The 13113-nt window shown below is 45.0% G+C and overlaps 1 protein-coding gene across 4 annotated transcripts in view; it reads right to left on the minus strand.

Annotated features, from left to right (window-relative positions):
- The window catches only part of reln (reelin), a 118039-nt gene extending 107291 nt beyond the window's left edge, over positions 1–10748 (minus strand). For all 4 annotated transcript variants that reach the window (XM_033634659.2, XM_078167802.1, XM_078167801.1 and 1 more), the window contains exon 1: positions 10197–10748. In XM_033634659.2, the coding sequence (XP_033490550.2) occupies positions 10197–10449 (253 nt within the window). In that variant the 5' untranslated portion in view covers positions 10450–10748. The remainder of the gene's footprint in view (positions 1–10196) is intronic.
- Positions 10749–13113: the final 2365 nt, after the last annotated feature.

The raw sequence follows: 13113 nt of genomic DNA on the forward strand, positions 1-13113 counted from the left end.
AACGTTTTAGCTTGAAATACCTGGTTTTGTTGTTTGTTGGTCTTGAACAGTGGTCTGTAGCTTGGCATGCGTCTCCCCTCCAGCTCTTAATGACAAAGTCAGCTATTTTACTATGTCACTTTACATGATATGCATAAATCGTGCAGGTGTAGCGTATTTGTGGTTTGCATAAATGTGCATTTCCAACTGCAACTGGCAACAAATGTCCCAGGACCTCGTTATAGATACAATAGTTTTAGGTTTTCTCAATTACTTCTTGGTATTTCTGATATCCATTTCATCTAAAATAAAAAAATTAAAAAAGGATGATTATACAGGTATTTCCCTGATATCTACTGTCCCTCAAATGTGACTGATCTAAAACACTGTATCCTGGCAATTTCACTGAGAGATCAAAAAGGATGTGATAAATAAACATGACTGTCTATCTATGTGTCTATCTATTGCCACTGGTATGGCTGCCAGAGAGGGCTGAGGTAAATGGTGTGATGAGGCGTGATTAAGAGCTGGGCTCATTTCATATTCTTGGTCCCTGTGAAAGTGAGCACTGAGCAGCAGGTGACAGACACATGTTCCCAGCTTTGCGATAATTTTTTTAAGAAAGAGTGAAGCCGAGGACAGACATCAGCCAAAGAGAGAGAGGAACAGTGTCCTTTACAATGGATGGACACTCTCAGTTTCCCTTGAGTACAGTGAGGCAGGAAGGTGAAGTCGCACTTCTTCTTCTTCATTGTTCAGAATTTCAGTTGCCACGCGCTCCCTGACACACAATCAAACACCTGGTTCACTAAGGTGTAAGACATGCTGCTCCTCGGGGTGCTCCTTGGTAGAGGGGGATATTTTTGATTTACTGATGGCAGCAAAGAAAGGCAAAGGTAAGCCTATACTCAGAAATCTTTCTGACAAATCCTAAAAGCAAGATAAACGAGCTAATCGTTATTGAGGTCTACTGGGATATTCTCTGTGGATGTTCTACTCCTGAGTCAGAGCTCACTGATGACACGTAGACCTGTGGGGGCTGGAGGTATGAGGTTTGATATGTGGGATTTCACAACAGAGCATGAGGGGAATTAAGTATTTTCAGGGGCCCTGTAAACACTAACCCCCCTCACCCATGCTGTCACTTTCAGCAGCCATATGTGTGAGCCTGTGCACAGGCACCGATGTGTAATCTGCCTCTGCCAGCCTGCCGTGTCTCTTTGGGCAGAGTGGGCCTGGCTGTTTGAAGGAGGCTGGAGCTGAATGGGGGGTAGAGCTGGGGCTAATCCGCCTGTGCCACGCGCCATGTGCCCAGCACCCAGCCAGTTGCACCATGCCGCCTCCTCTGTAGTGGGTCCATTGGAGCGCTACAAGGCCCTCTGAATGCTATCAGCACAGACGACACACTGCCCCCCAAGCAGGGATTACAGCTCTCTCAATGAAGCCGCCAGGAGGAGGATCCAGAGCAAGAGGAGGAGAAGAGGGAGGAGGAGGTACACAATCCTCCAACAGGAGCTCCATTCTCTAAAAGGAAGAGGCCATCGGCAAAGCTGACACGCTAATCAACAGCGGCTGGGAAACCACCCCATGAGAACAACACGTCCAGCACGCAGGATGGGGAGGAGGGAAGAAAGGTTTAAAAAGGATCCATCACTTTTCAAAATCCGGCTTAGAGCCACTTGGTACTCCTTAAGGAGAATGAACACTGGCCCATTGTTACGAGGTAGATTGGGATAGCAACATTAGCATGAGTTTGCATAGACACACGGAGCCCTTAATGTTGTATGTAGACCTTGTGTTTGTGCTTTCTGTAATAAAAAAAAAACGTAATTATGTTTACAACCTTTTTGTAAGTTGAAAGTAAACATCAAAGAGGCAGAGGCGGAGGAAAGGGGGGGGGGGAGTGTAATGTGCCAATAAAAAATAATTCAAATAGACTGTGGAGGGGTGCTTCCCTTGTGTTTTCTATTGGGAAACTCAGGCAGTAAATACAGCGTGGTTGGGATTCATCCTCACCCTCAGGGTTTAGAGTATGTTGTGTGGGCTCTGTGAGCTGATGTTCTGTTTCTCACTATGATTTACCATAGGGACTGATACATATACAATGACTCAAATACAGAAATCCTCATTAAAGTTCATATTCAGCAACAGCAGGAATCTGAGCAGGTAACCAACAAGAATGCTACCAAATTCTTTGTGCTTCAGGCGAGGAAAAACTCATTATGTCACTGTATTTTTGGGCGGTTTATATGTTGCTAAAGTTGTGCCAGGAGTAGAATCTTTGTTGGTGCTTCCTCTGTCTAAAACTTAAACCTCCAGACACCAGACAGAGACACGAGGGACACACAGCAAGCAAGTACATACTAGGACAGCAGGAGCCCAGCATCTGCACACCCTAGCTTGTATTATCAACAGAAAGGCAATCCAAATCAGGCAAACCCCCAAAAGGCAAGCACACACTCCAACATCCTGAAAATACTTACGCCCACTCGTCTGCCCACTCATGAAAGTTACTGAAAACACAACTCACATTTGCTTGTTAAGAGCTTTCTTGTTTTGGCTAGAAAATGAATCCGCTGAGGAAATTGAAAATAAAAAATGTAAGAGCTCCTTGCCGCTTGCCCAGATAAGACTGGCACAGGCACACACCTCTGCCTGGCGGGCATCCACTCACTGCCTTCATTTTTAGCTCTTTCTACCACACCTGGCACCACGCTGGCATCACTCTGGCACCAGCCTGGCAAAGGCTAACAATGTCACTGTTATCTGAGGCGATTCTCCGTGCTCTGATGCAGTAAATCAATTTTCCACAAATGTAGCGTATAGGTGGCATCTGGGCCATCTCAACTCTCACGGCTTCAAATTCTCCAGAGCTGCTGCAGCTCACTGCCTCTTTATGAGAAACTGCAAAGGTAGAGACAGATCAAACGTGTGTGCAAGTTTCTTGTAACATCATTACGATGTCATACATTTGTATGGTATGATACAATAGCTAGAGCATGCTCCTGTGACAACAACTTGACACAGCCATTTAGCACCTGACAGGAGGGAAATAGTAACCTCCTATTCATGTTATCATGTTACATCCTATTGTAACATTGACACAAGTAAAATTGTAATAGCCCGCTGATCAGGACATTTGTGTTTAGCCAGCGTAACATCTGACCTGTCTCTGTGTCATGATGGATCACCCACTAAGAGCTGAGTGCTGCGTGCATGGCCAAGCGTGCATGTGTGACAAAGAGAAGATTCCCAATGAATATCCATTCTCATTTCTCGCCCATCTGCTCCTTCATATAAAGGAAACTGGCATATCTCGGTGAATACAATGCTCTTTAAATGGTTCATCATTCAATGTCCACAAAGACAGAACACCCAAACACACCCAGCAAGCCCATACAAACAGTAATACACTTGACACACTTCTCTCTACTCAGTGAAGTGACCTATTCAGACAAAGCAGCAGGAGGCAGAGAGGCTGAAGAGCTGGGGAGCTAATGAATGCACAGGTTTGGACCACTTGAAAGTGCTAGTGCTATCTGCATGTTGCTTTTCCTTTGCTCACAAGAGAGCCATATTAAACCATTAGCCCCTATCCCCTGTACTCCTTACCCCCCTTTTCAGTGTCCCGCTTCCCCTAAACTGGATGTCGGCATGAAAACTAGGCCAGTCGTTTGATGGTTCACTGACCAATGCTTGCTGCACCGTAAGAAATACTTAAAGAGTTTTTCTTGGTCCTTTAAGTAGATAAGTATGAAATGCTACGGTTAAGCTGAACAGAGACGTGAGGAGCGCTAGACTGGTGGACAGGAAAAGCAGGGACACCAGCCAAATCTAATCACTTTGTTGGAACAGAACTCCAAGCAATGCAGCACTGACAAGAGGCGGTCAGAGGTCAGAAAGTAGACCCTTAATGGTCCCCTTAGAGGTTAAGTGCTGCAGAAGGCAATGATGGCTTCCCCTGGGCTGCTGACGTCACAGCTGACTGATGCCACTTTGGTATACAATCTAAATCTAAAAATGACTGTGAGTTTGTGAAGACCTTAAAGGGACAGTGCACCCCACAATAAAAAATTGTTAAAGATATTGGTCGAACAAATGTCGGCCTGTTCTCAACTATATTGAAACTTGACTGTACTCAGCTTGTGCTCAAAGCGGCAAAAAATACATCTGAAAGACTCAACAGCAATGTCTGTTTCCAAAAATCATGACCTGGTTACCAAGATAATCCAGGGACCTTGTTTGAGCAGCTTCATATAGGAACTATTTTCTTTCTACCGAACAACACCTGCCAGATGTGCAGTATCACTGCACAGGAGGAAGCATGCTGCCACTGAGTTGGCTAACATTACAGGTCAGCCGAGTAGGACGCCATTAATGATTTAATTTCCCGCTGTCATGAGTATGAGCCACTCATCTACAAGTAGAGTCACGCTTCCTTCTGCGCGGTGATACGGTTGGGGGGTGTAGTTTGGCAGAAAGAAAATAGTTCCTACATGAAACTGCTCGCAACCTGGATTATCTTGAGTAAGTGGGTCATGATTTCTGCAAAGAGACATTGCTGTGGAGTTTTTTTAAATCGATTTTTTGGTGTTTTCAACACCACAAGCTGAGTGCCATCTAGTTCCATTTTATTCAAGAGAAGGCAGACATCTCTACTGCTGATATGGGCAACACTTGGCAATGAACAATGAACAATCTAAAAAGATAAACAGCGCTAGAGGTAACAGGAAAACTATGTCATTTTGATTTGGGGATCAACTTCCCTTTAAGATGAGCCCTGTTTTCATGGTGTCTCACTGTGGCTTTACTGATATGACCTGGCATATGGTAAGATAATGTCAGCTTCCCTACAGCTTTACAGGTTCCGTGTGTCTGTGACCTTCACTTCGACATGACTGACTTGTTGTTCTACAGACATCGGTCAACAGCACAGTCGCAGGAAAAAAAAAAACACCCCCAACCACGACAAGTAATCAACTTTGCAGATAGATAATGGCCTTTTCCCATTGAAAGGCGCATTGAGTTGTTTCTGGTGGTTGGCAGGAGAGCTGCTGAAGTAATTCACAATGTCTAATCTGATAGGTTATCATGGGAAGAGCTGATGGCATTTTGTGGGGATGAATTTATCTCCAAGTTCCCATTAAGAATGTCATTTAGTGGCAACGTCCAAATCTCCTTGAAATGTTGATTGTTTCTTGGGCCTCTTCAATCATTTGCACATGAAAAGGTCCATGGAACAGGGACGGCTGTAGAGACCATTGACAGATTAGCAATGGCCATTTCAGCCTGTACTGTCAACTAGTTCTCTAAGCAGCTCTCTTGTTTCACCCTCTGTCACTTTCCCTCGCACCGCTGTTTCTCCTCCTGTTTTTCTATTGTGGCACTGTGGTAGAGACACACTGCTGAATCCCATTGAATATTGTTTGGCTTTCAATAGTGTGTAGGAACAATGAAAGTAGTGAGAGGGAGAGCCACGTTGCCTACCTGAACCTGCATGCCTCAGTAGGGGCTTGTGTGAGTGGCTCATTCAGTGCTTTACACTGACATCAACAACCCTGCATATAGAAACACACACAAAAACTCCACGCAATATGCAAATACGCATAGTGGGAATACAAGCACTCGCTCAAGCTTTTCAAATACCGTAACATGAAATCAACAGAGTGAGGCTATGTTCACATTGCAAGCAAATGTGGCCCAAATCCGATTTTTTTTGCTCTCTTGTGACACAGATCTTATGTTTTTAGAGTAGTGTGGACACAGAAATCTGATTTTTTTTTCCAATCAGATCTGAGATACTTTCATATAGTCTCCTAAATCCAATACATATCTGATTACTGTCCAGGTGACTATTGTGAGAACAGTGATATTGGATGTCATGTGTGTTCCCACACATCCATGGTTTTTCCATGTCATACTTAACTGCACAGGTGCACATTACCCGCCAAACAGTTTTTAAGCAGTGCGTTGAGAACTAGAGAAGGCTGCCGTAGCCGTACTGCCACTGCAGTAGGCTGCCCCGGTCACCAGCCAACAGAGCTCGACTGCCAGACGCTATCCGACAGGGATAGCTTGCCTACATGCCGCGCCTGTGTTTTTGTGAGGCACCGGTAAAGTATTGGAATATAGCCCTGGACTTCTGAAGGTCTGTAGGTACTGTTCCTTCGTGAAACCCTCCACATCGCGACCCCATCACTCCTGACTTCTCTCCTGGCTGCATCTACACCTCTCAGCAATAGAGCTAGTAGACCAAAAGCCTATTTATACAACAGCCAGTTACCCTGAAAACAAACTGCCATTGCTCTGAAGCGCTACACACTCTCCCAAACAGAAGCTCATGACTAATTAATATAGTGAATGATGGCATCTGATCTTCCTCGTATGGCAATAATTCAGGAGATGAAGCTTGCACCGCTGTGTGATTCATTTTCCCCAAAATGCCTGTTTTGCAAATGTGACGTTTTTATTGTAGTTCCAACGCACAAGTGTGTGACATTATTGGCTGCATGTGGGATGTGTTCACACTGATGTCAGATATAAGCCCCTTCTATCATGAGAACAGTCTGGACAGGAAGAAATAATCTGAATTGCGTACTAAGCCCTGTAACGTGACAACAGACACCAGATGTAACAGTGTGCTCTACACAAACATGCAGTGTGCTTGAGACCACTGTCATGATAAACACAACTGCAGCTTTAATCACAAGTGCACATGCATCATTATGAACTAGGATGAAATCGTCAGAAAGAAATGGTACAAATTCCTCGACACACAAAGGCACTCAATCAATCTCACTGGCCCAATTTCTGCTCATGCACCTCCATTTTTTCTGGCTATTCTCTACTGACTTGCAGAGGACACCGCGCTGCCACACCATTCCCTCACCAATCTTTTCTATTGTGCTTTCTAATCATACTGCATAACACAGTAGATTGATGTCCCCTCTGCTCATGATGTGAATCCAATGTGCTTTACTGGAAAGGCCATGTTTTCTGATACTAAAACAGTCTGTTTGGAGGAATTTTGCCTCTTCCTGTTCTCTCACTGCTGTGTCACCATCCCTTCTTGAATGCTGTTGTTCATCTGTTAAAATGAATACATAATGTTTCCAAAGAAGAGGGACAAGAAACAAGAATGAGAAACAACATGCTCTGATTGACTATGTTTAGAAAGAGGGCTCTGGGTTTTGTGTTCTCATGTTGTTTCCTATAAACATGCGGTTGCTGTATGGGGAACATCTCGAATTCCCACAGCAGTTAAAAGAGGTCAGAAACAAAATAAAAAATGCTCTGACATTATTGAAATAAAGAACCGCTTCCTGAGTGTAGCAAAAGTGGTTCAAAAGGGTTGTTTGATTATCCCAGCGTGACCTTTCTTCTTTTTGCTGCTCTCTCTCTTCTGAAAGATAAGGCTGTATGTGGGCAGTATGTGAGTGTGTGTGAGTGACACTTGGTCTCCATTTGTCTGGTACAAGGATTGACCCTAGAGTCTGAATGCAAGCACATAAATCTTTTCATTTCCCCTCGTTCTGTTTCCCAGCAGTTCAGAGTGTCTCTACAGTATTTCTGTTTCCATTTTGTCCACTATGACCCTGCCAATACACCCACCCTCTCAAACATTTCACACAGAGAGTAACGCAACCTCTCTTGGTCATTTCATTCTGATAGCTAAACACAGTAATCTGTGTCTATAACACACACACATACACAGACACAGAGTACACTGCCCACACATCGTCTTATCACTCAAAAGCAACAGAGAAGCGAGAGGCAGTGAGGTCAGGTCAGAAACCCAATTACCGTACGACAAATCGGCCACACAGAATCTTCTTCTGGCTCAGCACCGAATACTGAGGTGGTTCTTTGAGACACTCACCTTCTGTCTCTTTCATAACGGGTCATCTATCTCCTTTCTTTTTCTAACTTTCCCTCCCTCCACTAACAACCTCTCTCCTTCGCGCTCTTTCTTCAGTTTTCTTTTCTACAGCCCTTCAACAACCACACGGCCAGCATCTCTAATGCTTTCCGCCCACCATTTCCACATGCAGCTCTTTCAGTGGTTAGATCACACGTTGCTTTTAGAAGATTAAACCAAATGTAATCCAAAACTAAAGCCCAGAGAGCACATAGAAAGCAGTGAGAGAAAAAAAACCAATTGAGATCAAACCAAATAAAAGAAGCATGCTGAAATACAAGAGCTCATTCGCAGAAATGGACAAAAAAAAAAAAAAAAAAAGCCACAAACACTTCCTTTGCCATTTTCCTTCACATCACAAGAAGATGTGATTTACAGTTTTTTCCTTTCTATGTTTTTCTCTCTTTCTGATTTCAGCAGAACAGGCAGAAACATGTCCACCCTCGAATCTAACACCTGTATATTGCACTCTCAAAACACCCAATTCCTGCAATAATGAGCCTGGCTGCGACTGTGGTAGGAACACGTAAAGATGGATCTAACTATCAATGTTTGAGAAGATGAGAGAGAGGTGGAGAAGAGAGACAGAGAATGGGATTGCTCCTGATTGCACAACTAAGCACACAGCCAGCCACGTTTCACTTGCTCACTTGCCATTTATCCTTCCATCCCCATGCAAACTCAGTCAATACCCCAGAAATTTAACAATGAGGTGCCATCATGTGCCAAAACATGGGACGGAGAAAAAAAGTGAGCAGCTTGGAACCCTGTCATTTTTCCGTGCAAGCCCCGCTGCTGGTATCTTATCTGCTCAATCCTCTCATCGTCATTTAAATCTCCCCCTACTCCATCCGATCACAGCCGTGGCCCTATTTAAATCTCTCCCTCCTCCCAGTCCACCACATTTCTAATGCTAATTATTTAAACCTCTCCGTGCGCTCTATCCCTCCTATCCACCAGCTAGTTATTCAAATCTCTCCCCGCCTGCTCTCCCTACAAGCCCGGCCCCAGTTAAAAGGTGCTTGACTGAAGGGTTGATCCGGGCTGTTATTTTCAGACAGAGGATAATACTGCTTCTTCCAGACTCCTCTCCTTTCCTGCTCTGTTTTCCTGGCCTTCTCATATCCCTTTCTTTCTATATACAATTACACAAACTCCGCTGCACGTATCCTTCTGGAATCAAGAGGTTTATTTGCCATGATAATAGTCTGCAGTTGTGAACAGCGCAAGTGCAGTGCAATAAATCCACATCGCCATATCGAATTAGGTGAACCACAACAAAGACAGGGTTGGGAAAAGATGTGGGTAATGTGCATGTGTATATTAAGGAAGTTAGATATAATCAGTAATATACATTCAATGTGTATACATCCAGCTCTTAGTGAAGAAAACAGCTGCATGGGAATGTGACCTTAGTGGGTCTGTGGTAGCCTGTGCGGGTCACTGTCCCCAGTGTTAAGTGAGTGGCAAGAGTGAGTGACTGAGCAATGATGAGACAGTTTGGGAGGTCAGAGGGGATCATTTTTCCAGAACCAGGTGCCAGCACATCAGTGTGGGAAAGGGGACATTAATCTCCGTCTCCTCTTACGCGCTACGCATGGTTTACTGATTTATAAGTCTTTATTTCTATCAGTCAGAGCTTTCTGTGGTGCCTCGTTTGTCCATTCGCACTTGCAGTTTTTGCACTCTCTCTCTCTCTCTCTCTCTCTCTCTCTCTCTCTCTCTCTCTCTCATTCAGTTGAAGGGATCTCGCTGTTAGTCCTGTGGAGAAGCCACCTACACATGGAGCATCAGGATCACAGCTCAGTAAAACACCAAAGCTGCTCACGGCACTGAACAGGAGTCCCACTCAGCATCACTACTTATTACAGTTACATAAATGCTGGTTTCCAACAACAGCCACCCAACACAAACTGCACACTCCCATATGCACACACCACAGCGGTGCCTCATGTGTGAGGCAAAACACCTGCAAGTAAAATGTATTTGTTGTACACGTGTGTGTGTGTAGAATCCTTGATCATGAAATAGTTTTTATATCTTTAATGTGAAATGTATTTTATGCATAATAACAATTTCAGCAACGCGTATTCATCAAGAACACATCTACAATATCAAAGAGAATTTCTGTCACAAGACGAAAACTAATAATACAAAATACGTTGTATTTTCACAACCAGGTCAAAACATTTCTTTTTTGTGAGATTCAACACTGATATGAACAATTTTCTAAAACAATAGATCCCATTCTCGTCAACATGCAGCAAAAACAAGTGGACACCGTAGTGGGTGTGCTCACCTTGATACTCCTGTCCAGGGGTGTAGGTGGTGGGGCTGCCCGTAATTTGGAGGGTGAGTAGCACCTCTCCCCCACCCTCTGCCACCCCAGTTCCTTCCAGCTCCCCGTGGTGGGTACACAGGAAGAAGAAGGGGTTGAAACGGGGGTAGAAGCTTGCAGGGGGCGCCCCGAAATCCACGCTGCTGCTCCCCAAGACTAGGGCCAGCAGGGCACAGCCTAAGGCGCCCCCGAGAGAGGCCCGCACCATGGCCATCTGCCCTCACCAAGCGAGGGGCTGAGGGAGTGACAGTGGGTGAAGAGTTGAGGAGAGTGATGAGTGGGAGCGAGAAAGGCACAGGTAGAGTTCCAGAGGACCGCTTTTGGAGTCCACCAAAAATGAGTCGAAAGTCCAAAAGTGCTTGCGTGAGAGCGTGTGGGTCTGTGTGTGTTTCTATGTGCAATATTTATATGTGTGTGAGAGTGTGTGGGCTTGGCCGTCAGGAAAACTGTAGAGCTCTGTTCTTCTGCTTCCTCTCCCTGTCCTACCTTCACTCTCGGGGAGTTCAGAGCTTCGCCTGTGCTGTCCTGCTCCGGCGTTTAAATACCTTACCCCCTCCCTCTGTTTCCCTCTCTCCTCCCACCCTCCCTCCCTCCCTCTCTCTGTCTCTCTTTCGCTCTAACACCAGCTCCACGCGTGCTGTATGCGCTCTACGAGACGGCCTCCCTCCTCTCTCTCATCCAGCTCTTCTCTCCTCCCTTTTCTCTGCCAGTCTATCACTCTGCCTTTTTCCTTAATCTCTTCCTCCCCCCCTCTCCTCTCTCCTTCCCTTTACCTCTTACTAAACCACTGTGTTACTCCACATTGCACTCTTGTATCCCTCTCCTGAGACCTTGGCTGTCTTATCTCTATGCATCTGTTAGTTTCTTCATCCCTAACCAGCCCACTGACATATCCCTTTCACTCTCCTCTCTTTCCTTTGTCTTTTTGCCCGTCCACCAGACTGTCTCCTCCTCTCCCACCCACTATCACACCTCCTTTTCCCTCCCTCTTCCGCTCTCTTCACCTCCCTCTTCTTCCCTGTGTCTCTCTGCTGCTCTCCCACTTCGTCCCCCTCCCCTCTTTCGATCTCCCTCTTTTTTCCAACCCTGTACCTCTCTGTCTCTCCTCTCGTCCTCAGCAGCACTCAGATTTGTTTTTCTTCTTCTCTACTGTTGCTTTTTTTCATGGGTTTTCCATCAGAATCTCCTTTTCCACAGGATTCTCCAACTTTTTTCTCCCTGTCAGAGCAGCGTGCGCCGCCTCTCTGCTCTAGATTAACCCACCACTACGATGCAGACACCAGCCATAATGCTGCTTTCTCTCCCCCACCAGCCTCTGCTCCAGCTCACAAAATGATGGATAAGTATTTCTCTAACACCCAGTACACACCCCCCATCTCGTGCTCTCCTTTTTCATCCGGGAATAAATACAAACAACATGAATCTGCACCCCTCACACTTTTCAGCCACGCACTCCTTCCATGTCTCTCTCTCTCATCCATCTCTTGCTCTGTGTGTAAGTGATACACTATGCCCCCCCTCAAATATTCTCTCAGCAGACAAAGTCTGCTGTATAATGTGGTTCTGCAGAGAAAACCACATTAAATAAATTATAACTGTAAAGGGGGGAACTTAAAGAACTTGCTGTTAACACTGCTGAATGTCTCCTCTGGCGTTTCTCTTTAGCTGCCTGCTGGGTTTGTGTGGTTAAGTGCCTATTACAGACATAAACACTCCCAAGCCAGCGAGCTGCACACACACTCACAGCCACTTCATGTCCAAACAGCCTGACTGACCCACAGCAGGAGCACACAGCCAGGCCGGCATGGCCAGATGCTTTCACAGTCTAAATCACACAGTCACACAAACACATGTGCACATACACATCATCCCTGCACACATGTCCATATACAATTCATGGATGATGAGAATACACGCAAGAGCAGAATGCATGTGTACCATGTAATGTCTCTGCCTGTATCTTGTTTCTCTCTGCTTTGGTTAGGATGGTTTTAGAGTGATTTTTATTTTAGTGAAGTCATTCACCTGCTAGGACAGCTGCTGCACCCAGGCCAGCTCCAGTCAGCATGTTTATCCACATAGCAGTCCAGACCAAGACGGCTGGACAAAGGCAAATATTATGCAACTTTAAAGAGCTTCCCAGCCTCAGCTTGCGGATTTTTATTATGGTGGTCAGTATGATCTATATTAACTTACAAATTAATGTCAGAACTGTAAGAAAAGCCCGCTAAGTGGAAATTACACAGCCTTAAAATTCTTCAAATAGTTACTTGCAGTTTGATTTTGAAGAAAAACTGAGCTCAACACGTTATTCTGTCAGATCAGATTTTGAAAAAAAAAAAAAAAAAAAAGCACCTCCTCTCTCCAATAAAAGCCTGCTCTGTGCTCTCCTTGTTATATTGACTCTTTCACAATTCAGTCTCTACTGAGAACACTTTCTGCCTGATGAGATCATGTGTTTGAGTTGTAGTTTTCTTTTTTCATCCATGGACATGACATACAGTACTGCAATAACTCTTCCAGAAACTCAAAAACATTCAAGAACTAAGTCATCACAGTTGCTCAAATGAGCAAAGCACTTCTTTTTCCCAAATAGAGTCCACTGTACTACTGAGGCCAGACCCCTGCTGCTTCTGCTGCCCATGGGACAACACAACATCTGAAGGCTAAATAAAGTGATGTGGAAAGTGTGACAGCTGCTTCACAAGGACCAGGTGTGTTGTAATGTTTGTTTTAGTATGCCAATTTAAGACAATGTCAAGGGGTGTGCACTATAGCACTGTGAGAACAGCAGTGGAAAAGAAAGTACAGTAAAGAAATAGTGCGCAGTCCAACTGAAGGCAGTAACTTTTCAGACACGCTGTGCGTCCTCCACAGC

Source organism: Epinephelus lanceolatus, chromosome 5, assembly GCF_041903045.1.
Source record: "Epinephelus lanceolatus isolate andai-2023 chromosome 5, ASM4190304v1, whole genome shotgun sequence".
Taxonomy (NCBI): domain Eukaryota; kingdom Metazoa; phylum Chordata; class Actinopteri; order Perciformes; family Serranidae; genus Epinephelus; species Epinephelus lanceolatus.